Source organism: Girardinichthys multiradiatus, chromosome 3 (genome assembly GCF_021462225.1).
Source record: "Girardinichthys multiradiatus isolate DD_20200921_A chromosome 3, DD_fGirMul_XY1, whole genome shotgun sequence".
NCBI lineage: Eukaryota > Metazoa > Chordata > Actinopteri > Cyprinodontiformes > Goodeidae > Girardinichthys > Girardinichthys multiradiatus.
The window spans coordinates 20,502,080-20,528,483 of NC_061796.1; the positions used below are offsets into that span (position 1 = coordinate 20,502,080).

The following is a 26,404-nucleotide window of genomic DNA, read 5'->3' on the forward strand; positions in this document are numbered from 1 at the left end:
ATCCGTTTGTGATTTTCTGTCCATGTGTTTTTATGCATACACAGTTATACCTTTTAAAATGTATTACTTAGATTTTTTTTGTCTGATATAACATTTATTTTGTTTTTGTTGTCACTTAGTTTTGTCCAGGCTTAATTAATGTCATTTATTTGTTTTTTGTGGGTATTAATTTAAGCTCCGGCACTCAAACTTTTTCAGACAGAGCACTGCTGGTCTAATCTAAATCATACTTGGTGTTAGGCCACGGACCAGCACAACTATTAGATCTGGGTCTGACACCACTGGGTGCCAAGCCCATCAGAACCTTTGCAGAACTCAACAAAACCAATTCCCCAGAAAAAGAGACAAGAACATAACAAAAGTCTTCAGGTTCTAGTTTACCTCATTCCCAAAATATAGTTGAGTGGTTCAGTGTTCTGGGTATTCATTTCAATAATTATTTCTGACCATAGCAGGTTTTCTATGTTAATGCTGCCTTATGTGGATGTTTATAATGATTGATTTTAGAAAGTTGTTCATAAATATAACTACTGACCAACACACTGTTATTTGACACCTCTTGCTTGTGCAAGTACTTTTGTAAAGCACTTGTGATTTATTTTATGCTTTTTTTGATGGAAACCTGTTGATATAGTTTATGTAGCAGGCATAGGGAGATGATGCTAACTCATGTAAATCAATTTAATTCACAACTAAAGCCATAGAAAAACTATCCCTACTTTCTTAAAAACCTGATTACTAATGGCAACATTCATTCTAAAATGTTGTTCCAAACTTTGGAATTTAATGTCATTATTTTCTATATCTCTGCAATATCATATAGTAAACAATCAGGCATACATATGTATTTGTGTCTGAATACCTCTTTAGAAACCACTGAGGCGTGCCATGGCCCAGCTTCTCCAGAGGAGATATCTCGTTTAGAGGAGTTCATCCCGACCAGGCTCACTTCTGTCACTCTGCTCCAAGTCTCTGTTACTGTCTCCATGGCAGAGTTCAACCTTCTTCACGCACTAATTCCTGTCATCTTGGGATATAAGGTAGCTCCTGAACATCTTGTTTTGCTCCACTCAGCAGCTCTCTGTCTTTAGTCTTACTGCACATTTCTCAACACATTTAAAATGGTCTTTAAATGCCATGAAGGATTGAATAGTGAAAATCTGAGACATGTTGAGCAAGACACTTGTTTTCATTCAAAGACCACAACCTGTTTTTGATCCAAATGTGGTGATAAATTATATGTTGTGTACATGTTCACATTTTACAACTCATATTTCAAGAATTCATATTATTCTGAGATGTCAGAAAAGGATCAAGTTTTCTTCATTGAGCGAAAACGTAGATCTGAGGGTTGAGGCGCAGTGGGTTGTGGCTCGTTTCCAGCTTCCTCCTCAAGACGCTTGTTTTCGAAAAGGAACTGAGACGGGCACATCTCAAAAGTTGATTTAAAACATTGAACACAGGTGTTTATTTTATGAAAAAGATGATCTGTTTCTATTTACGTTGAAGTTAAAAATATGACACATTTATGATTATTTCTAACCTACACGATAATCAATGTACACATTTTGTTGGCATTACAGGAGTTAAACCCTTTTTATAATAGATGACTGTTGATCTTTGAGGTTGGAAGGCCTCCTTCTCATCATTCTGATCTTTAACTTCCTCCAAAGGTTCCAGTCGGGACTCTGACTGGGTCAATCTAAAATGATAAAATTACTTCCAGTCAGAAGGAATATGTTGATAAAATTAAGATGAAATTTGCCAGGGATATGATTTGTTTGTGGTCTAGCTGTAGTTGTTTGAGAAATTGTCATATCTTGAAACAAGATGTTATACAACGCTGAAGTGCACAACATCTTCCATGCTTGTATTTGAGACATAAGCCATTATTTATTTACATGTAAGTTCATGTTCACTTTTTGTCTATCTACATATTTGAAATTTGATCGAAGTAGTTAAACTGTCACTACTACATCAGACTGAAAATAAAGTAGAGACATTTTAGTCTGTCAGCTTAATGTGAGAATTGGCTCAGACAGAAATCCAAGGATTATTTATTCTTTCTTTTAAAGCTCTTCTCTTTCTGTTGTCCTTTCCAGGCTACACCAAGACCAGTCTCTGTGCCAGTGTTTCAGCCACTGCACCCCCTACCTTCTGTGCAGTTTCAGGTCGAAAGGGTGAATTTTGACCACTCTGAACCAATGTATGGTCCAGAGCTAGTCACCACAGTGAGCAGCCTTAGCCAGCCCCCAGAGAACCTGCTCCATCACTGCTATACACATCTCTACCTCAAAGTGAGCAGGAGACTACCTGGTTATTCTGAGCGACTTAAGAAATGCCTCATTTTCCTCATACCACTTCACCTATAAGAATCCAATTGATTCAGTTGCGTAAAATCATTATTCAAATTAAATGCAAACGATAAAGCATATTTTTAAATATTTTTTGCTAGTGAAGTCATGTGGAGTACTTTGTAGAGTGTTTATTTTGCATGAGGTTGCCAGCAATCAGGTGAATATCCGTTTACAGAATACAAAATAAATTCTTAGTCAGCCTATGAATCACCAATTATGAATTTTCACAATTTAACATAATCCAAACAGTTTATCAATACACTAATGTAGGCATTTTTACATTTTATCGCTTTTGTAAAAGAACAATCATTTTTATTTGGTTATTTTCTTAAAAAATATCTGATATATTGCATTGCAAAAGTCATGGCTGATGAATTTAATCTATGAGTAAATCTAATCTCGTGCTAATTTTCTTTTAAACTCGTCTTTTCCCTAATTCTGTTCTGGTTTAACAAAGAAAGTTTACTAATTTGACTTGTGCATTTTTGGTTCCATTACCTGACACTTAACAACAGTTTGAAATAACCTCTATGACCTTTTTTATGACCTTAATGACTCCTTGGTACTTGGTAGTAAAATCTGAAGAATGAGTGTACGTCAGCATGACCAACAGTACATCTCGGATCTACTTCAGGTTTTCATCTACCAAGCTGAGCTTGGTAGATGAAAACCTTGGTAGAACATATGTTGTAGGAAATATATATTTTATATCATGGTGATTGTGCAGCTTTGCACACTTACAAACAGAAAAGTACTCTCCAATTTTCTTCCTAGTGTCCCTCTAATCAGGAGATAGACAATGTCAACCAAAAATACAAAAAAAGCATTACATAAAAGTTAAACATTGATTTGCATGTCATTGAGTGGAACAAGTATATGATCTTTAGGCAAAATATGACTTAGAAATTGGTGCAGAAGTGCTGAGGAATTTCTGTAGTTTGTCAACACGTCTACAGAAATCTCACAAGGGATTTTTATCCAATCCAGCACTTTGTTGAAGTTCAGCTCCCGTAGATCAGTTATATAAAGTTTATATAAAAAGGTGTGATATGTGCAAACCTCTTGAAACAACTACAAGAAATGTCTTGGTGGCACAATAACAGTTTTTCCACCATGTTCTGCTGAAGGTTCAAATTCTCTGTTTACTCAGTGAAATCAGGTTTGAAGTTTAATGTAAGTTTTTAGTGTTCTAGGTTTATATTCTACCATATGTATTAACAGTTTTTTTTTGTTTTTTTTTTAGAAAACCTGTCTCACCAGATCCCTCAAACATGCTTTTGTGTTTTGTTAAGATGAACAAAACATAAGTAGCTAAAGAAATAAATTGTGAAACCGAGTATTGGTTGTCTACAAGCAGCATGTGCAACAGACATAACGTTTAGAAAATTACGTTCTTTCCCCTTCTTAGTCCATTATGAACAAAATTGCAGTACTATCCCTATAGGTGATGTTTATATTGTCTGTTTAAAGACAAGTCAGCCTCAGATTTTTACCAATGGCTGAACTAAATTCAATTTGTTTTTTTTAAGATTTTCATAGAATTAATGTATTCTTAAAGGTGGTTATAACCCTTGTGTTTTTAGTTTAAATAAAATTCTAACAGAACCAAGGAGCACATATAAAACACTCAGTTAAATGACCAGTTCAACGTTTAATAAACCAACCAGACCTATGATGGTCCAGTCTTTAGGGGTGTTGTCTAAGATTGTTTTAAAAGCAGGATGTTTACTGGATGTCTTGCTGGCAGTCCTTATCAAAGGGTCACTGCAGGGTTAACAGTCAGCTGGTCAGTGGCTAAGAATTCTTGTGACCAATCAGCATCTGTATCTATCAGTGTTGTAACTCTGCCTCTGGATTTTGGCAGTGGGATCATGACAGGGTGGAGGTCACTCTGGCCGCAATTCACCTAGTTCAGGAAGTGACTTGAAAACGCTTATCTAAATCTATGTTTTATTGATGCTTTTTGTCAGTGCCGTGGCCTCTGTCTTTAGGATAAGTTTTAGCTAATTTCTCACTTTTCCAAGATTATTGGAAAGAACTCAAAGTTGTCTGTTTGCTTAGCAAGACCATGAAAGAAAACTGACATAATTAGCCTTTCTGATATTAAATTTAATCTTCAATGATAATCAAATCAATGATTTATCTGTTTATATCTGTTGCCCACTGGGAGTGAGAATTAGGATTCTTAGGATACACTTATTGAACAATGTTCTTAACAGAGCTTGCAAAGCTAATGAGAGGCTTTTGTCATTATGAGGATTAGGAACAATCATTCATCTGCAAAGCATTTTAAGCTCTTTAGATCTCAGATTTCCACTTTCTGATACATTGTAGAATCACTTGGTGATCTTATTACAAAAAGGCGCAAAAACCTTGAATACTAAAACGGCTCTCATGCAGTTTATGTAGCTGATATTGATAAGACTGTAACTCCATGGCTGTATAAACTGCTCTCGGAGTGGTCTGTAGTTTTATATTAAAAACAAAGGTGGACGCAGTGTGTTGGCCCAAGGGGTTAAACGTGCGACCCATGTACGGAGGGCGTAGTCCTCGACGTAGGCTGTCGTGGTATTGAATCCTGTGGTATCAGCTTTTACTGCATACCCCTCCCCTGCTCTCTCCATCCTTTTTCTTGTCCACCTACATTTGAAAAAAAATAAAAAAATAAAGGCCTTTAGACCAAATAATACCTTTTAAAAACAAAGGTTTGTCAAAAAAGTAAATGTGAATTAACATGCAGTATAGCACAGTGATGTTTGTCTGTCCCAACATTATATATCAAAAAAGCTAAACGGGACAAAACAAAGAGAATTTGAACAAATAAAATTGCAGTTTTATTTCAGAAGGGATTTTTATTTGGGGATTCATTTAGTTACCGAGCTTTAAGACAAAAATGGTCTGGATTCTTTTTGCAGGGACTCTTCTTACATGTGTACATGCTGTGTAATCTATGGGTAATGTGTAGCTAAAGTGCCCAGAAAGAAAGCCATGATGGCAAAGCCAAGTCTGAAATGGACATTTTTATTTCACAGCATTTCAGTAATGGTGGATAACGATTCTTGGTGACTCTTTCTGAGTTTTAAATTTAGGCATAATATTGATATGATGGTAAAAACCACACAAATAGTATGAAGATGTACTCTGTTACAGTTTTCTTTGTGAATTCAGTATTTAGGTTGATCTATTAAACCGTGTGTTTTTAGTCCTGTTTTTTTTTCTCACCCCTGTCTCCTCTTTAACCTGCTCTGTCTCTTTGCAGGTTTTTGGTTTCCAGGCAGGCTTAACATGCCAGGACCGCACGGGGAGCTTTCTGCCTCTCATCTCCATCATCCCTTCTTTTAGCACAGCAATCTATGGAAAGCTCATACAGTTGCCTACTTTTTGGTGAGTATATTAACATTTTCTGGTAGAAATTTGTGTACGAATATATGGTTAGATAGGCCACATTTTCAACTGTACTTTGGATTCACCAAAAAAGGTTCCAACCTCAGCAAAATGTAATTTACAACTTTAGATTTTGAGTGCAGTAACAGTTGATAAAAAAGGGGAAAATTTATCACTTTATTTTGTATATGTGGCATGTGGATAAATGTGAAAACATAAAATTGAAAAAAGATTACTGAAGAGAAATGAATCTTAGCTCTTCAACTTGTTCAATTTATACTTTAAAAATAAACTTGTATTTCCTTGCACCATTACCTGCTTCATGATAATCACAATTGTAATAGGCTTGAGATTCTTTATGGTGTCTTTCTTTTATCTTCCTCTTGCACGTTATTTGTAACATGTTTGATCCATCAGGGGCAAAAAAGACATTAACCGTTCTTTACTCCATCACCATTGTCAGTAACCTCCTGGATCTTGGAAAAACCCACACAGGTACACCCTGTAGCCTCTCTCTAACACCTTGCAGTCAAAGTGCCTGTTAGAGCAGGAAACGTGTACCAGAGCACCACCATGGGAATTTATTTCCATCCATTAGTTTATATTTAAACATGTGAAGAACTGCAGATGGTTTTGACTTTCTTGACTTCTTCTCCAGACAAATCACATATCTGCTGCAGAGTAGTTACCGGGTTTGAGCCGGTCCTTTGACAGAACCTGGATTTCTGTGCTCTTTGCTACTAATAAAAATATATGTGTTGCCTGTTTGATCTTTGCTCTGAGCTCCTCTCTCTCCCACGGCTTCACTGCCCCCCCCCCCTCAGATAGTGGATTCAGATGTTCAAAGGATGTTTAAAAAAAATAAAAAAATAAACGAATTTCTACTGAGTGTTACGAATCATTGACCCACTCCCCTTTTTAAAGAACAACAACATCCCAGACAGTTTTTATGACACCTATGAAATAAGGTTTTATTTGTTTTATTTATTTTAGTGGGCTGCACGGTGGCGCAGTTGGTAGCACTGTTGCCTTGCAGCAAGACGGTCCTGGGTTCGATTCCCAGCCTGGGCTCTTTCTGCATGGAGTTTGTATGTTCTCCCCGTGCATGCATGGGTTCTCACCGGGTACTCTGGCTTCCTCCCACAGTCCAAAGACATGCCTGTTAGGTTAATTGGTCTCTCTAAATTGCCCTTAGGTGTATGAATGAGTGTGTGCATGGTTGTTTGTGTGTTGCCCTGCGATGGACTGGTGACCTGTCCAGGATGTACCCTGCCTCTTGCCCATAGACTGCTGTAAATAGGCACCAGCTCCCCCGTGACTCACTATGGAATAAGCGGTAGAAAATGACTGACTGACTTATTTTATTTATATATTTGTATATGATATGAAGTAGAGCTGAACAATTTACCTAATCGTAATCACCATTGTAATATCGGTGTGCAATATAGCAATCATGAAGGAATTCCAATATTTGAAAGGTTCCAATATTTCAAGTGTGAGGAATTTGCACACTACAAATCTACAGTATATTTGTCCAGTTTAATGGACTCTAACTGACCTTAAGGTCTAAACCTGATGTAGTGTTACAGTTGCTGAGATGCCAAAGCTCACAGAGATTGGTGCAGACATGAGATAACGATAATTGATATATAGACATCGCAATTTTCAGTAATAGTATCGATCAGCTCTAATATAGAGTATATTATTTACCAGCTGTATTCTTGACCTGTTATTTCTTGATCTGTTATTTCAGTTGATGCGACTCATATTTGACCCCCTGCCTGTCTTAAAGGGAAGCAGCCTACCAGCCATCCTACCTCTTTTATTATCTGTCACTAAAGTCATAATCTCATAAACACAAAGGTTGCTCCTGGAACGGTGATTGCCAGGTTTGACAGAGTTCAGGGTTAAACTAGATGCCCGTAACATTCCTCTCAGATTTTGGTCCAGCTGCACATTTATGATGCGAGTCTCCCTTTCCATCACATCGCTGGACACTGCTGGAGGAAAATCTGCTGACTCTGGAGGCTATTAGAGTGCGGTGAACTCATTGTCATGATACAGATACCAGTGTGAGATGATTGGACTTCATGACATGGTGCATTATCATCTGTTCATTATAATTCTTCTTCTTTATTTATATTTGTGGTGTGCTGAAAAAAGAGCTAGGGGAAGACTTACGGCTACAAATCGATGGCTGCACTTTCTCCTTTAGGATTTTCTGATAGAGGGCAGAACTCATGGTTCCATTAAATATGGGAAGTTGTCCAGGTTCTCAAGCAGCCCCAGACCATCATACAACCACCAACAGTTTGCGTGATTTTATTTTTCTAAAATGCTGTGCTAGTTTAACACCAGCTGTTACAGGACTTTTTACCTTTCAGAAATATACACTTTCAGCTTCTTAGTCCACTCAATATTTTCCCCAAAGTCTTGAGAATAATAAAGTTGATTTTGAGACAGGCCTTTGTATTATTTTCGAGCAGTAGAGGATTTCACCTCTGATTTTTCCTGGGGTATAATATTCTTATCCAGTTTCTTTTGTATTGTTGGATCATGAACAGTGAAGATCAAGGAGGCAAGTTAGGCCTGCAGTGCTTTAGATATCGTTCTGTTTTTTTTTTTTTTACCTTGTGTATGAGTCATTGATGTGCACTTGGAGTAATTTTGGTAGGCTGGCTACTCCTGGGAAGATTAATATTTTCATATTTTTTCCATTTCTGGGTAATGGCTCTCAGTGTGTTTTGCTGGAGACCCAAAGACTTGGGAATTGGTTTGTAACCTTTGCCAAACTAATAAATGTCAATGTCTTTTTATTTTTTACAAGACTGTATAACTTTTGAAGGTATTATGTGCAGCCACAATGAAGACCTGTAATATTCTGCTACAGTCCTGCTGTTTCAAGCTCCCCAGACTGATTATTATGTCATTTTAATGCTATAGTCTTTACAACACAAAAAATACCACTAGAATGATGTGGGTCCACAAAGTTCTGCAAAGATAAGAGGAGTGACGGAAATCTTTCCCGCCTAAACAAACATCTGTTTAAGCACAGATTTTAGCGTAGGTATTAATATAACCACGTCATTTATTAAGTTTTATCCTCCTGCTCCTTATCAGGTTTTTTCCTTAGCAATACCCTTAAATGTGATAATGCAGATATTGAGTAAGTGTGGATATAAGAAAATTACTTCATCGTTAAGTGGGTCTCTAAGAGAAGGTTTTCATGGTTTCTAAAGGTGATCCTCAAGCAAAACTGTCATTTTATTTAAATCTTGTGATCTAACATCTAACTCCAAGTAAGTGGTTTTCTGTTGGTAAATGTTAAGTCCTGGAGGGTATCCAGCATGTTTTCAATATTTATCCGGTCCAGCACACCTGACTCCAATTGCTGAATTGCCTCCTCTGCATGCAGTCAAGTTCTGCAGAGCCAGGGTAATGACCTGATTATCTGATTTAGTGTTGAATCAGGCACACATCTGAACATTGCAGGACCCTGGCACTCGGGGACTGGGGTTTGACACCTGTGGTCTAGGGGACTTGCTTGTGGCAGTGCAGAAGCAGATGTATCTTGGACCCCCCACCTACATGTATTGTCCCACTACAAGTACATTTTTAGTCTGGTGTCTGAGCGTATTTAAAGGATATTCTTAGATTTGTGTCTACAACCTAAAGTAATGAAATAACATAAGACAACCAATTGTATCAGAAGCATTTTTGCATAAAAACATCCATTCTAGGAACAACTTTAGTTTTTTTTTAATTTACACTGGTCCATTTGCTTTTACATTCATTAAAAAAAATGCATCATCTGGGATTGAATATCTTACCTAGCAGTAATTTGCTATTAAAACAGGGATTATTTCAAATACACAGTTGAAATATTGGTTACTATAGCTGCATAAGTTTAGCAAATATAGCAAATCAGTACCTATAGTAGTAAATCATCTTGCTTAGTATACATCGTTGTGAACCTTTGTCATTTGTTAAACAGAAAGTAGCCTTATTGGCAACTCTGTTAAACCTTTATTTTACATAAATTTCACACCCACCTCTTCTCTCCTGTTTCTCCCATGAGAAAAGATGGAATGAGAGGAGGCAGTGTACGTTAGAAGTGCCACCTGCATTGATTTCCCTAAAACTTAACCTCACTCTCACTCAAACACATGAGTGCATATGCATGCACACTTGTGCTCACACCATATAATATTCCTTATTTAAGGCCACCTGACGGCAACACCATATGGGGACTGGCTGTGGCCCACCAACTAACCAGCAGCAGCTTGGTGTGGTTCGTCGCATCGCAGGCCATAATTCAGGCCTGTGCCAGCTTTTATGTGGCATTTTTAGCAGCCCCTATTAGTTGCATAGCTATTTCTGAGGGGGGGGGGGGGGGGGGGGGGGGGGGGGGGGGGGGGTTCCTTTTTTTTAAATCTTGAAAGCATGTGGTATTACAGGTGCATGTAATACAGCATCTGAAAGAGGACTTTTAGACTGGTAGCATAGAAAAGAATGTTGGTTTTCCCTTGATATCTCATTATTGGTCTTAGCCTATTACCTTGTCCCAGTTAAATTCCATTTTTAGCACTAGCTTCAGATTTCTTACAGTTTTTATGTGAAGTCAAGAAGAGTGTTACTATGTCTGGACAAGTAGTCTAGACTCTAGATTAGCTTGTGTTGTGATTTATGAAGTCTGCTTGAGGTATCTGAGGCATGAGGCTTCTGGTGTGATTGTAATGCCTCATTACTCCTGTTCATAGTTACTCAAAGCAAGCTGCTCCTGGTCTATGTCTCCAAATACAGCCAAGAACTGGATGACTAATGTTTTAGTGTGCTTAAAAAGAAAGTGAAGTTTAATTGCTTTGAGTACATTATGGAATATTCACAAGGATATTTAATTTCTACTCAATTGTTGGTTTAATGCATCTAAACAAAATTTTCCAGCTTGATATAAAATGTTATCATCATGGTAGTTATCGTAATAGAAATAAAGGGAATTCATCAGTTTTTTAGTAAATGGGCCTTAAGTCACAGGGAGCTGCTACTGCAGGGTTAAAGATCTAAGACCTTAAATCAGTCTGCGTTGGCTTGGATCATGATTACCTCTGCGTTATCATTCAGCGGCGGGGGCAACTGAGAATTATTTAGTTGAACAAACACATGTCCTAAGCCGTTTCTTGTTCTTGAAGAAACATTAGATCATTTTCAGAAAAGAAAAAAAATGTTAACCTAAAGAGGCTAAAGAAATAGGAACACAAAATATCACAAGCAGTCTTTGTGTAAAAACAGGTGTGTACTTAAAAGTTAGAATGGCATATGATGTAGTTATGTTCCACTTTTTACTCACAGCTATTTAATGTAAAGAATTGTGAGCTGCAAAGTATTTTTTGTCCCACAGACTATTAAAATATTTTGGCCAACTCTGCAGAATGGAGATTTTTCTCTTTTGCATCTGGTGTTAGACAGTTTTATTTGGTTTTATGGCTGGTGGAAATCAATGGATGTATTGAGCTGTGTTGTTTTAAGGAAATGGCTTGAATAAAAGCAAGTCCTATGTCCTCAGTGATTGACATTCCTGTTCTAATAAGCCATATATGCCTTACCTTGAGCATTAAATCACATCAAGAGTTCAGAAAGCCAAGTTGCAGTACAGTAGTTTTTGCTTACCTTTATTTACTTTTGTGACATTGTTGTCTATGTCGGCTTGGGTTTTAATTCAGCCTAGAGATGTACATTATGTGCTGTAATGCTTTAAGGAGGCAGGATTCATTCAATTCCAGAACATCTACTAAATCTTGGACCATAAAATAAATTGAGTCATGTACATAAGAGCCAAGATGGCACATATAAGAGCAGCTGGAGATGTTTTCATTTCACTGAAAGGTTCTATTAATTCTTAAATTAGTCATCTGAGGATCTGACACTGGAGGGAGGGATAACAGTGGGAAGTAGGGAAGGATGGATGGATTATCAGATCTCAGTGGATTATTATATCCTGTGGTATGCATTCCACTTTCCTCCCCATTTGCCTTCAGTAGTACTCCATTTGTTCCTAAAAACAAGAGAGTGAAAGCTAGTCCTCTTACCTTTAATTTCTTCTTTCCTATTTTTCCTCCACAGCTGGAGTTGTTAAACAGAGGCAGGAAGTTGAATTTACACTAATCTGTTGGCCTTCTGATGCGTTTTTCTTTAACGGCTGATGAACCGCATCATTGTCATTTTCTCACTTTGTGGCCTGCAGCTGTCTGTGACACTTGATTAAAACATTTCTTTTAGTAATCCTTGTGTAATAAAGCTGTCTCTTGAGAGGGAAAAGTGAGAGTGAGTGTATACTCGTGTGTCCTTGTGAGGCTGTGCGCATTTTGGGTCAAGAGTGTTCCAGATGTCTAGATGGGGGGGGCGAGAGGTCTGTGTGAGAGTAAAAAAAAGGAAGTTATTCTTTCTCTGAAGAGTTTTTTTTTTTTCTGCTTTAGACCAATGATTGGGAAAGTCAAATACTGAACTCTGTTGATTTTGGGGAATTTCAAAATGTTGAGCTGCAGACACAAATTTAATCCATAAACCATTACCTGTTACCAGGTTAAACCCAGATAGTTTTGTGATGCTGGATGATGGCAGTGGATGGCAGTGCAGATTGCAGCAACAAGATACAGTTCAGTCCTAATTGATAATTGTCTTAGTAGAATTACTATAAGCAGTCAGTTAAAGTTCAGTTCAACAAGTGCCTGTGACATCAAATTTTCATGATAAATCCAAAAACATTTATGGAAAGGAAACATTGATGAAATATGCCTAAAAGGAATATCGACAGCAGTGTGGTTATTTTGTTTTTCACTAGTCTCAGACAGCTAATCATTTTACTGTGAAGAATCTACTTGCGCTTTTGTTTTTATTGCAGACACAATTATTAATATACCTGTATAAATTGTATTTATTGCTGTTAAGTCAGTAGCAGTGTCTATGGTTGTGTATTACATAGTGTAAGTAAAATGCACATTATATTTTTACATCATATTCCACCTCCTTAACGCTTTAATTATTTAGGTGAACAACATGTACCATGCCTAAAGGGCATGCCTCAACATGAATTCTAGTAAATATGTGAAAAGCCGGTGTAGGTACAATTCCCTCCACACCTATTTGGAGCCCTGGTAAATGTGTGACAATATATAAAAAAGCACATGTTTTAATTGCAGTAATAAAATCTTTACCCTTAAAATTTAAGATAAATCCAACTTATGCTTGCATTACTATTTATCCGGCTGGAGAAAAATCTGTCATCTCTTTCTATACTTCTAATTTTATTAATCATGTATAGTTCAGTTTTGCTTACATAAGAATGATCATTATTAGAGTCTTTTATAGCTTCCGCTGCATACAGTTATAATAACGTCCACTTACTGTTAAGACAATAAAAGATTTGAAGTTGCACTGTAGAAACTAATGAAACAGATAAGATTTCGGAGTCATTTCTTGTGCTTTAGTTTTCAGTTCATTTTTGTTTTTAGACAATATTTTGAATGTACGTTTTCTCAAATATAATTTGTTAAGTGTTTGCATGTTCTATTAATTTTATTTTGGTGACTTTGCAACACATAATACGTCTTTGTAACAAGATAAAACCGGGCACTTCACAGCAGTCCATGTGTCAGTTGTTTTTTTCAGGAGAGGTCAGGTCTGCGTGGATACATTTGGAATTATATAATGTAGTAGCCTGCTCAAAAAGACTCTCGGTCCTTACCTCTTAAATTTGGCAGTAATTCCCCAAATGAGCTCTAAAAATTGTGAAAGTTTTACTGAAGGATTTTGTCAGCATAGATTAGGAATGTTGCCATTGGGTATGGTTAATTAATGTAGATTTTGACAGTGAATGATTTGAAAAAAAATCAGATAAGGGATTGTTGCTCTTAAGACAGTTGCTATCTAAGGTGTTTATCAGGCAAATATGTCAGCCCCTAATTGATTGAATTGTTAGTACTGTGGACTGCAAATAGAAACAGATAAGATAAAGTCAAGAGAAAGTTGCACATTTCATGGATTGATAAATCCTTGGGACATGTCATTAATGTATTTGCCACCTTCTGCGGTCTGGCCCCCTGTATAAGGCTTTTAATTGTTACATGAGTTAGTATGCCCCTGTACCTATGATATTTCCATCAAGGTTTGCCTCTTTTAGTTGTTTTTAGGTAGGCACATTTTATCAAGGTCTCTCTATTTTGTAAAGAGTGAGACAACAGATGTTTGATACTTGACGTGATAAAAGTAATGATATTAATGAATAGTTCGGAAACTTTAAAGACTTTCCAGTCTTCTATTCTGGAATATTCAACCAGTAGGAAATATCCATTTGCAGGTGCCCAGACGGCACCCCGATTAGAAGTCGTAATCACCCATGCTTACTTCTTTCAACATGGTCGAACAGCAGCTTTATTCTCAGCTCTTGCCAATGACAAAGGAAGCTCAGTGCAGCTGCTTGTATCTGGGATCCTGTTCTTTTGGTCACGATCCCTCTCTAATGACCATTCATGAGGGTTGGAATGTACATAGACTGCTGTATCAAGAGCTTTGCTTTTTTGGTTCAGCTGTTTTTCACCATTGCAGGACTAGACCAGTGCCTAGATTATCGCAGACAGTGCCCCATCAGTCACCTGCTGTGTCATACCGTCACTTCTGAACAAAACAAAAGATAATTAAACCCTTCTGCAGAGACTGACCCCCAACCTGGAGGGAGCAGGTCACTGTTTTCTGGTTGAGAACTATGACGTTACACTTTAAGGTTCTGACTCTCCACCAAGCCATACTATACTTGGCTGTGAACTGCATGCTGAAGGTTATAGCTTGAAGATACCAACAGAACCACATTGTCTACGAAAGGCAAAAATCTACACTGAGGTTCCTGAAGCTCTTGCTTTTATTATGCAATGGTTGGATCTCCCCTAAAAGCATCCCTTTTACCCCATGCTCCTGTAGCAACTGCCACCAAATTCTGAAGAGGACTTTCATTACCTCCTTACCACCTTTTTACTCTTCAAAAGTTGAAATGCACTCTCTTGTTACCTGTCTTATATATTTTGACCACCACCCTGGTCTACCACCCAACAAGTGTTGTCAAGATGCACCAGCCACAACACCCTGAATGCAACTTCCTTCTTCATCTTAAAAATCTCCAATTCCTGTGTTTTCTATCACTCGGTTCGCTAGCTGCTGCTTTAACAGGTACCAATAAATTTTAGGCCATATTTTTTCTGGTCTTACAACAGACAAACAAAGAAAACCTCTCTTAGAGCTTTAAGACAAATTTCCAAAATGGGGTCCCCTTCCAGTTGTTCCCAGTTCACTCCTTGTTTAGGTCTACAAGGTCTATCCAGCAGTCTCCCCCACCTTTGAGTCCAGTTCAGTACCAAGCCAAAGATCGGTCGACCGTTCTGCCCCTCCCTCCATCCACGTGTCCAAGACATAATGTCACAGATCTGTTGTCATGATTTGAAAGTTGATCATCAATTTTCGGTTCAAGGTCACGTGGTCCCTAATACACCTCTGGATGTCCTTGTGCTTGATAATGGCGTCAACAAAACACCAATCAGATTCAGATCAGGAAGGGTTTTCCTTCCATGTATCTCAGTCATTACCCACATGGGAGGTGAAGTCCCCAAGAAGCACAATAGAATCTTCAGATGGCAGTCTTTTTCAGGCAAGCATAGTTATCTAGTTTAGATAATCTGAACTCCTGTTTCGAGCGTAAGCATAAACAACAATCAGAACCTTCCCTTTTACAACTCCAAGCTGCAATGAGGCGACCCTATCACTGGGGGTCCTCAGCAGGGGGGCTTGCAATTAACCTTACACCAGTGCAATGCCTCTGGCACAGGGCAATTATGAGTAGGAAACATTTCAGCAGCTCCCAGCATTCAGTTTCCCAAACCAAAGTTGTGTGTGAATGAGAGTTTAACGATATCTAGTTGGTATCACTTACCTTCAAACACAGTTTCTTTCTTGGCAGTGAGGTGACATCCCATGTTCATAGAACCAGATTATTACCCCCAGGAATCAGCAAGTCCAGGTTCATGTGGCTTATGACCTCAATGTCCCTTATCACAGTTGATGAACCCATGTAAAGTGCACTTCCTATTGCTTCACCCCTGTCCCGAGCCACAGGAGCCAAAGCTTGAGCACTAGTTGCTTCCTGAAACACCTAAACAAAGATGAGGCGAACATTTTCCTGTTTGATCAAATAACATATTGTTAGAGCAGTGGGATCAGTTCTGGAATCATTACAGTTGCTGATCGTGCTTTGGCTCACTAAGCTGCCATTAGTAGTTTGTACTTGTATGTAAAGGTGTGTTATAGCTTGTGTGACAGCACATGTGTTGGCCTGAGATATGTGTGCATTTCCAAGAATTTGTTTGTGTTGGTTAGGGTATGTCTTTCTGCTTTTTATGTGATTTGTTCATAGTATTTATAAAGTAAGAATTTGACTTAATGAAAAAACTTTAGATAATTTAAATTTCCCAAAGTATATCTCAAAATCTTACCACTGTGTCTGCTGTTGAGGCTAATTTATTTTGACCTTTGGGTTGCTTTTGTTTTGCTCAAAGCCTGTGGCAACAGTAAAAAGCTTCCTGCCAAAAAGCTGTTTACCATGTTTCTGCAAGAAACACTGACCGTGCCAGCTACTTAATGAAATCCGATGAGTGCTTGGCTGTCCTTGCATCCAGCGTTCCCAAAACACCCTAATGAGAGTTTCTGCTTCTCATTTATATCTAAGATCCAAGATACTGTTCACAAAAAACTGGGTATTTTATAATAAAACAGGTGCATAATTAAAGTTTTAGGGGACCACATGCACATGACAGCTCCCCTTAAACGCAATAAACACTCAAATAAGCCAACAAACTTTCATCCCTTGCCAGTCCACTCATTGAAGTGGCTTTGCCAGCACATTTGCTCTGCATGTGGGAGCATTGTTGATGCTGTGTCTTCTTTGCTGTCTTTTGTTGAACTGCAATGTCTTATAATGTATATACACACACACACACAAACAAACACTTTGCACAAATTTGAACTAACAACTAACATAAAATCAGTTTGATTGATGTATTGTTGTATAATGTGCAATTGTAGGGATTCTAATAGCAAAAGAATGACCTGGCATCGTTTACCATGGTGCCAAAGGCATTAAGTAGAAAGTGTTTTGTGCACTCTACATATGTGTGTTTTCAAGGTTAAAAGTATTGCGATTGTCATGTCAGAAGTTTCGTACTCCTTTTTGTTCATTTTCTTTGGTCCTACATCCCTTTTTATCAAATTCTCTCACCTTCTGTCTTATAGTAGAGACAGCAGACACTTCAGAACTCAAAGCTTGCAGCTCTTGTCACACTCCTGAACCACCCAGGAGTAGAAGAAAGGGAAGGATAAAAAGAGCCTTGGAGCAAAAAGAGGGAGGGAAACAGAGGAGTTAAACGATTGCAGAGCTGCTCAGGGAAAAAGAGGGACTGTGACATATCCCAAACTCTGAACTGGGACCAAACCATAATCCATAATGTGTAAAATGAATGAAAAATTATCCACATTTCTAAAATTCTGCAGCTATTGTTGAGATTAGAGAACTTTTGGTTTCACAAAAATCACCGTCCATAAGGCAGTACTACTTTGTTTCCATTACGTTTTTGGTTGTGTATGTGTGTGCACAGAGACACCCCAAAAACTAGATATGTAGCAGGGCAGTGTCCACTGCAAGTTGTTGAATGTTTCAGAGGAGCATTCACTACACAGAAAAAACAAAATTGCATGCAAAAATTTTGTTTCTTAGTGTTTAGTTCAGGCATCCAAGGTGTTTGTCCAGTAAATTATAATGGCATAGATGTAAAGAATAGCAATCAAGATTTGTAGTTATGATGGGATCAACTGCTTAATCACACTTGCACGTGCATTGCCATTCCTTGTTTCACAATATATGTGTGAAATAGATCATTTCATTGTTGTTACATTTTTGATCAAAGTTGCTGTTGGAACAAGCTTCTGCCATTTGACTGATTGATTTAAATGGCAGTGAATTTGTGGTAAATAGGAAGAAGGATAGAATGAACACTAAGGAGAGAGTTTATGTGTATGGCAGATGATAAATGAGGCCATGGTCCATTGAGGTTCTGATGGACAGAGGCTTGGAGGTTTCCATCTCACTGCTCTGTTACCTCATCCCCCTCAGCTCATCTTGTCATGTGCTCAGAATCTCGCAAACACTCCCTCTACACTGCAGACATGTGAAATGTTAAATGTGTAGAGATGTATTTCAGGCTCAGGTTTCTAGGCCCGTTCATCTTTTCACATAAATCATCGTCAAAGTTTTGACAACGGGAGAAAAAGGGTCAGCAAACTCAACCTACTTGCCAAGTAACCAAAGAAAGCTTGGCTTACACCTGGTACTCCTCCACTTTAACTGTTGGAATCTAATTCAGATTATTTGGCCCTTTATGCTGGGAATGAGTTTTTTTTTTATTGTAATGCGGTTTTGATTGAATAGTGAAATTTATATATAAAGAGTTTCTTTGTACTTGAGTTATTATTTGCTTATTTGGAACTAATCATTTTTTCAAAAGAATATCCTGATAGACAATATGGCTTTCTGTGTCTACACGTATTATCTTTGATGTAATCCTGCCTGCTCTGTCCTTTCTCTTGCAGGAGCAAAAGGTCATTGGTCCCCACTGCAGAGTGTATTTTTGAGCTCCCTCACTTTACTGTTCAAGCCACAAGGCCTCAGACACTTCTGCTTCAAGCAATCTGTCAGAGCTGGACTCACAGTATGGTCAATGGATCCTCACTGCCAGTTAGTGAAAGTCTGCACAATGAGGTGTTTAAAGTTCCAGGTAAGCAACATGCTTGGGTATGTGAAGTGAGAAGATAGCAGTTACAATGTTATCAGTGATTAATGTGTGTATTTTCGTCTGTTTGTGTGTGTAAGAATGAGAAAAGTCCTCTGAACCCTTTCAGTGGCACTCTGGATTTTAGATGTATTCATTTTATTATATATTTTCAGTACTGTAGACACAAAAGAAAGAGTATCCCTCTACTCACTATGAGAGGTCATGTGTTTGCAAGTGCAAATACACACGATGTGTTTTTCTTTGTTTTTTTTTATGTACTTGTTAGCTAAAAGGTAAAACATAAGAATTGTAATCCCATCACTTGATATAAAAACAAAGTATTTGGTCATTAAACAAAGAGACATTCACATGTTTAAGTTTAGAAGAGTTTACGTTTTTTCATCCTATAACTGAGCTTGTGTTTTGGAATCTTGTTTCATTCACTGCCCTTTACTGAAATAGAGAGAGGAGGAAATAAGTGAGAAGGAAAGGAATCAGATTATTAGAGTTGTATTAAAGTTCTTTATGAAAAAAGCTGGATTATTAATGCCAAGCAAATTCAGTTGAGAAATACACTCAGCACCAAATTTAACACACCTGCTCCCTTTTCACACCTTGGACCTTGTAACATTAATGAGTCACATGACACCGTGGAGGGAAAATGACTAATTGGGCACAATTTGGACATTTTCACTTAGGGGTGTCCTCATTTCTGTTGCCTGTAGTTTAGACATTAATGGCTGTGTTGAGGTGACAGCAGATTTACATGATTATACACACTCACTACTTCATACAGTTACACACACTGTCCCATGAAAAGATTTAATAAAATATTTACAACAAATGTGAGCGCAGGACTTACTTTTATGATATACTGTGTGTACCTGGCTATGACTTAAAGTGAGTTGTACCAAAGTCTAGCAGTTATTTCTCAGGGCACAGCTAAAGTGTGTGACTATCATTTTCTAAAAACTACTCAACCTGAGTTGACTGAGAAAATAAAAATTTTCTTCACATACCCTGAGTTGAAGGAGTCATTTAAAGATTTACTTCATTTGTTTTTAAATGGACGTTACAGTACCTGCTGTCAAGGTTAAAACTGAATATGTAACGTTTCATGTCACCAAGAATCCATTAACGATCAATTAATAAATGTTGCCCCTTTTTTAAAAAAAGGAGGTGATTCTGAACGAAACAGTAGCATGTCTTATGACGGTAGCCTCTGGACTCTTCTCTGGAGGCTTAGGGATTTTCCAACTCATTAGGATCATGTTGTTTGGTACGCTGTCAACATTCTCTTTCAGCCAAGGCAGCTAGGCTACCTTTTTTACTTCTCTGCTGCTGCCAAAATTCATGAAACTTGTCTCCCATGAAGTGAAGTTGAATATTCCTCTCCCCCGATTTTGCTGTTTTCTTGGAATGTGTCTTGAAAAGTGACATGGAGAAATATTTACACATCTGACCAGAGTGCTGGCAGGCTTAAAAAAGAAGGGTGCGGGGGTTGTGGCGGGGGGACTGAACTCTCAGAATGCAAGAGAGTGAAGGGGAAAAGGTGATGCATTAGGTCAGTATGTTTCATGAAGGAAAATCTCCAATATATATATAACCATAACCAAGTATTTTTACTTTTCTCTATTTGAAAATGTGTCAACACTCACCTCTCTCGGAATCCTCTTTAGTCCCATTAATATGAGTGTTGTTGATAAATGGAAAATTAAAAGTGAAACGGATGTAGAAAAGTAAAGTCAGTCAACTTGAATTAAAAACTAACACTTGTTAATGTACTTAACATACTTGGTTCCAGTTGGCACTGTGGCGGTGTTCAGGGTCCCGTGAGCTGGTTCCCTCTGGGAACTTGCCTTTCCGTTTATCTTTTTCTCTCTGCTCTACTTCCCTTCGGATGTTTAGATGAAAACAAACTTGAAGCCAAAGACTTTGTTCCACCTATGTGGATTGTTGATCATTGAAAACAGACAGTCATTTAGCTTGGACAGGCTAATGCCTGTCATAACATTTTTAATTAAAGTGATTCATATTCATAACCTGGCAGTATGGGGTTTCTGTGTGCCCAATTAGTAGTGCACAGGCTACTCTCAGGATGGGACTGAAACTAGATAAGAAAGCTGTTTGCATTTTAAACATGTGTTTTTGTAACCTCTCAGGAACATAACGTCTTTTTTTATCCTTTTGAAGTTGTTGAGCATTTCAGTGGTGGAAAGGTGTTTCATATTAAGCATCCAGCTGACAGCACAGTTGGTCAGTGTCCTTTGTGAGAGAGAGCTACTTGAATATGGGATTTAACTTCCATTCAGAGGGAAATGTAACACTTTAGTTATGGGGGAAACTTTACTGATTAAGTTTTATTTGCGTAGCTCTGAAATACTGTAAAATATTTGTTAGAATATCTTGTGTATTATTTAAAGACTTTTTTGTAAATACCTGAAATAACAAAAACCAAATTGCACAGCCAAAGAAATGCCAACGACTTAGGAGCCCTGAGAAGAGTGAAATCTGACAACAGATCTCTGTAATGCCTGACACTTTGTGCTTTGATTTACCTGTCTCTGGTAACTAGGAGTCTGTAATAGCTTTGTGTTATTGGAGGAAGAAACAGTGTCTGTTTTCTTCACGTTTTTGATCTCCATTGCTACTGTAATCCAAAGAAATACCCCTTAACTCATTTTAATCTGAACTTTCTCCACTCTGCCTTAAAATAAATAGAGCTTTTGGTGGTCAAACATTTTTTCATCATTTTTCTTTGAATTGTTTTAAACCCTCACTTGTCTCATATTTTATTGGCGAGCCTTGCAGCTTATCCAAAGTCATACTTTGTGTCTGTGATTGCCTGATGCTAGAAATTTAAAAAGTGACTCATGGAGATGTGTGCGCGCTGTTAGAGGTTAATTTTGTATTCACCTCTAATCGGATTAGCATATTTTACCTTTCTTTTATATTTGCATGTGTAGGAGCAGTTTTGATGGGTTTTGTGTTGTCTTTTCTATGAAGTTTGACAGTGAATTTGTTCTGACCCCACCTAATGATAATCTAGTTTTTTCTTTAGCTTTCTGGAATTAGCCATGGCTATAATGTTTGAGGTTCCTTTGTGGGTAGCAGAGCAGCAGATGTAATAGTGGGAGAGTAGGGCCAGTCATTTCTGTCTGCTTTGAGGGAATATTACACCCTGATTTCACCACACACTGACCACACTGACCTCCCACACATTGCTCGGATCTGCATGCATCTGTGTAAGTGTGGAGTATGCTACTCCTGTAAAATATTGTTTGGGTCTGGGTATAAAACTGGCACCATGTAAATTGCACTGCAAATATAAATATTATGTGTAATTTTGTGGAAGCACAGCTTTTATTATTTGTGCTAGATGTAGCTTAGCAGGAATAAAACAGTGTGACAGCAGTTTCAAGATCTCTATAATATTAATTCTCGACCTGCAAAATTGATAAGCTTAACTTTTCCTTCACATTTGAAAAAAACAAAGATAAGATCATTTAAATCATCACAGCACTTGCTTTTCCCAGCAGTGATTGATTAAACTTTGATCTAGCCACCACAGCTGTTTTTCTGGCCACAGAACTCTGCGGTGGTCTGGTCTACAACATGACAAGGGGGGGGGGTCTGGTAGAAGTTGGTTGATGGTGGTCACCGGCCGTGTTCTGGATGATTGCTGGGTGATATATGAGCTGTGACATAGCTTTAGCATGACAGATCCTTGGAAGAAAGAACAGAGGAAGAGAGAGTGAATGTTTTAATGAGCAGAATGAAAAATGAAAAAGAAAATGAGCATAAAGGCTGAGAGGAAAAGTGACAGGATAAGGGGAATAAAGCAACTTAGTTTGGGTCCAACCTCAGTGCCCAAAATTACAACTGGCCATTGGTTCCTTTTATGACACACTGCTCTGGCGCCTCATTGAGTGTCAGGTTTGGCATATGGACAAAGGGACAAGCATATGCACAGATGCATGCCTACCTTTATCATTGCTGGATCATATATACACTTTTGAACTCACACAATTTGATCCCATTTAGGGTAAATGACTCAAGCAAGGCAGTGCTCTCATTGGATACCAACTAGATGCATGTTGATATTAAAGGACATGTAATCTTACTCACAATGGTAATATTAATAAAACAAGTCCTTTTTTTATTTCTTCATACTCTTAAAATAGGAAGGGGGTGATGACCTCACAAACTAAACTATGTACCTGTTTTTGCTATTATATATCCCATTGCTCAGAAACAAATGTCATTTCTGAGATCCTGTCCACAGTTTTAACACATTCTTGCACTGCATGAAAAAGGCTACTCCTGTCATGGCCAGCACTTCATACTCCTGTGATCTTTAAGCTTTAAGAGCCTCAGTCTGACGCAAATCCCCCTGTGACGCAGTGGTACAATACAGGTCTGTAATGGCTCCGTGTTATTAGAGGTGGAAAAGTGTCTATTTTCATATCACTCTGCCACCTCTGTAATCTGATCTAGGGTGTGCTGTGTGTTTAAAAATGTCTGTTCCCAATGTTTGCCCGTCTGTTCTCTGACCAATTTTTTTCTTCATCTATAGTTTAATTTTCTGTTCCCATTAATTATCCTGGCAGTAGAATAAACAGGGAGTGTTCAGTTTTAACTGAGTTGCTCTAATTAGCCTTTTAGAGAGTTGATGTTCAACATCTATTAATTGAGACAAGTCAGAAGAACATGCAGCTTTGCCCTGTCAGCTGATAAGCCCATACACTTTCTGCCAAAAGATTGTTTGGACACATTTCAGTGTTCTACAGTGAGAATGAAAGACAGGAGGACTGGAGGTTTCCTTTGGTCTGTGGTTGTCACAAATGTCAGTAAAGAGATGAAAAATTAAATGAAAGCCCTAAGATGTCTGTTTCAGCGCAGCCTGGCCCCTTAAATAGCCATACTTCTTTGAAGAGGTAACTTATTGGTTTGAGAGAAAATTCTTCCTGTCTTCTTGTCTGCTTCACAAATTGACATCAGGACAAGAAGAAAGCTAGACTGAAAGGAAGGAGAATGAGCCTTTTCATCTATATGCAACCTTATTTCTGACATTAAAGACATCAGCATCAGAGAGCTGATAAATAAATCTTGTATGGAACCTGAGACAGTTCTTGTCAATGAATCCTTCAATGGACTACAGACGGCCCTCATTCCATTCATGGCAGATTGTGATGATGTTTTAAGTCAGTCCAGACTCAGGCTTTCCCTACTTTTCTTTTGTCTTACTGAAGCTGTCTGCACCCTCCCTGTTGCTCCTTTCAGTCACTAGCTAACTAGGGATGCCAGTTGACTCAGGCATGAGAGTTTGTTGTCTCATGATTGTATTTAAAAATGTTTATATTTAATGGCATGAAAGGAACTTAAAGTGGCTTATGTCTCATCCAATTAAAAAAACAAAAACAAACAGACCTACTCACAGATGCATACAAAAAAGCTGAAGCATTGGCTTCACTTTTTATTCAGAGAACAAGGAGCTTTATTGTATCATGGAGTGGATCTCCTCTCAAACCTTGTTCCTTTGCAGAAAAAGAAAATCAGACATTTATAAGTCCTGACAATTTTAGAAAAACATGACGTTGCAATATTATTTAATATTGTGATGGTGGTTTTGATTGCGAATAACCCAGACCTTCCATCCTTTTCCATCATAAGGATGTCTTCACCGATCTTCCCACCAACATCAGGTCTGGACATTGAAAAGCCCATCCAAGTGGCTGCATACAGGTCCTTCTCAAAATATTAGCATATTGTGATAAAGTTCATTATTTTCCATAATGTCATGATGAAAATTTAACATTCATATCTTTTAGATTCATTGCACACTAACTGAAATATTTCAGGTCTTTTATTGTCTTAATACGGATGATTTTGGCATACAGCTCATGAAAACCCAAAATTCCTATCTCACAAAATTAGCATATCATTAAAAGGGTCTCTAAACGAGCTATGAACCTAATCATCTGAATCAACGAGTTAACTCTAAACACCGGCAAAAGATTCCTGAGGCCTTTAAAACTCCCAGCCTGGTTCATCACTCAAAACCCCAATCATGGGTAAGACTGCCGACCTGACTGCTGTCCAGAAGGCCACTATTGACACCCTCAAGCAAGAGGGTAAGACACAGAAAGAAATTTCTGAACGAATAGGCTGTTCCCAGAGTGATGTATCAAGGCACCTCAGTGGGAAGTCTGTGGGAAGGAAAAAGTGTGGCTGAAAACGCTGCACAACTAGAAGAGGTGACCGGACCCTGAGGAAGATTGTGGAGAAGGGCCGATTCCAGCCCTTGGGGGACCTGCGGAAGCAGTGGACTGAGTCTGGAGTAGAAACATCCAGAGCCACCGTGCACAGGCGTGTGCAGGAAATGGGCTACAGGTGCCGCATTCCCCAGGTCAAGCCACTTTTGAACCAGAAACAGCGGCAGAAGCGCATGACCTGGGCTACAGAGAAGCAGCACTGGACTGTTGCTCAGTGGTCCAAAGTACTTTTTTCGGATGAAAGCAAATTCTGCATGTCATTTGGAAATCAAGGTGCCAGAGTCTGGAGGAAGACTGGGGAGAAGGAAATGCCAAAATGCCAGAAGTCCAGTGTCAAGTACCCACAGTCAGTGATGGTCTGGGGTGCCGTGTCAGCTGCTGGTGTTGGTCCACTGTGTTTTATCAAGGGCAGGGTCAATGCAGCTAGCTATCAGAAGATTTTGGAGCACTTCATGCTTCCATCTGCTGAAAAGCTTTATGGAGATGAAGATTTCATTTTTCAGCACGACCTGGCACCTGCTCACAGTGCCAAAACCACTGGTAAATGGTTTACTGATCATGGTATCACTGTGCTCAATTGGCCTGCCAACTCTCCTGACCTGAACTCCATAGAGAATCTGTGGGATATTGTGAAGAGAACGTTGAGAGACTCAAGACCCAACACTCTGGATGAGCTAAAGGCCGCTATCGAAGCATCCTGGGCCTCCATAAGACCTCAGCAGTGCCACAGGCAGATTGCCTCCATGCCACGCCGCATTGAAGCAGTCATTTCTGCAAAAGGATTCCTGACCAAGTATTGAGTGCATAACTGTACACGATTATTTGAAGGTTGACGTTTTTTGTATTAAAAACACTTTTCTTTTATTGGTCGGATGAAATATGCTAATTTTGTGAGATAGGAATTTTGGGTTTTCATGAGCTGTATGCCAAAATCATCCGTATTAAGACAATAAAAGACCTGAAATATTTCAGTTAGTGTGCAATGAATCTAAAATATATGAATGTTAAATTTTCATCATGACATTATGGAAAATAATGAACTTTATCACAACATGCTAATATTTTGAGAAGGACCTGTATATCAGAGGCAAGGAGAGTTTCAATCCATGGGAACTGAAATGTCATAGCTTACCAAGTAGTGCATCAAAGACGTCTTTTGCGATATTGCACCCATTGATATTGTGATGACAATTGTGATTCAGTATGATCTGCAAATCTAGAAGGTCCCTAAAATGTGTCAAGCTTTTGTTTTACTTTTTTTAATCAGTAGTGGCTCACATTTCTGTCTTGGAAAAGTAAACAGAAATATGATACAAATTTCCCCCTTTGGCCTTGGTTTATAAAACACTACAGAGGTAGCGAATTGTTGGTTATTACAGTGTCAGCCCCCACATTTCTCTTGATCATATAATTTAATAAGCAGATCAAAAGATGTATTAAGTTCTCTGTAAAAGACCCCTGAAAAGGAAGAGTTATTAGAGTCCAAACTGATTTAACAGAAGCCTTTATTTTGATCTGAAATGAG

General features: G+C 38.3%; 1 protein-coding gene across 4 annotated transcripts in view; it reads left to right on the forward strand.

Annotated features, from left to right (window-relative positions):
- LOC124866321 (vacuolar protein sorting-associated protein 13B-like) overlaps positions 1-26,404 on the forward strand; it is a 370,362-nt gene that overhangs the window by 51,400 nt on the left and 292,558 nt on the right. For all 4 annotated transcript variants that reach the window (XM_047362059.1, XM_047362058.1, XM_047362060.1 and 1 more), the window contains exons 14-17: positions 871-1,040; positions 2,103-2,297; positions 5,617-5,741; positions 18,423-18,607. In XM_047362059.1, the coding sequence (XP_047218015.1) occupies positions 871-1,040; positions 2,103-2,297; positions 5,617-5,741; positions 18,423-18,607 (675 nt within the window). The remainder of the gene's footprint in view (positions 1-870; positions 1,041-2,102; positions 2,298-5,616; positions 5,742-18,422; positions 18,608-26,404) is intronic.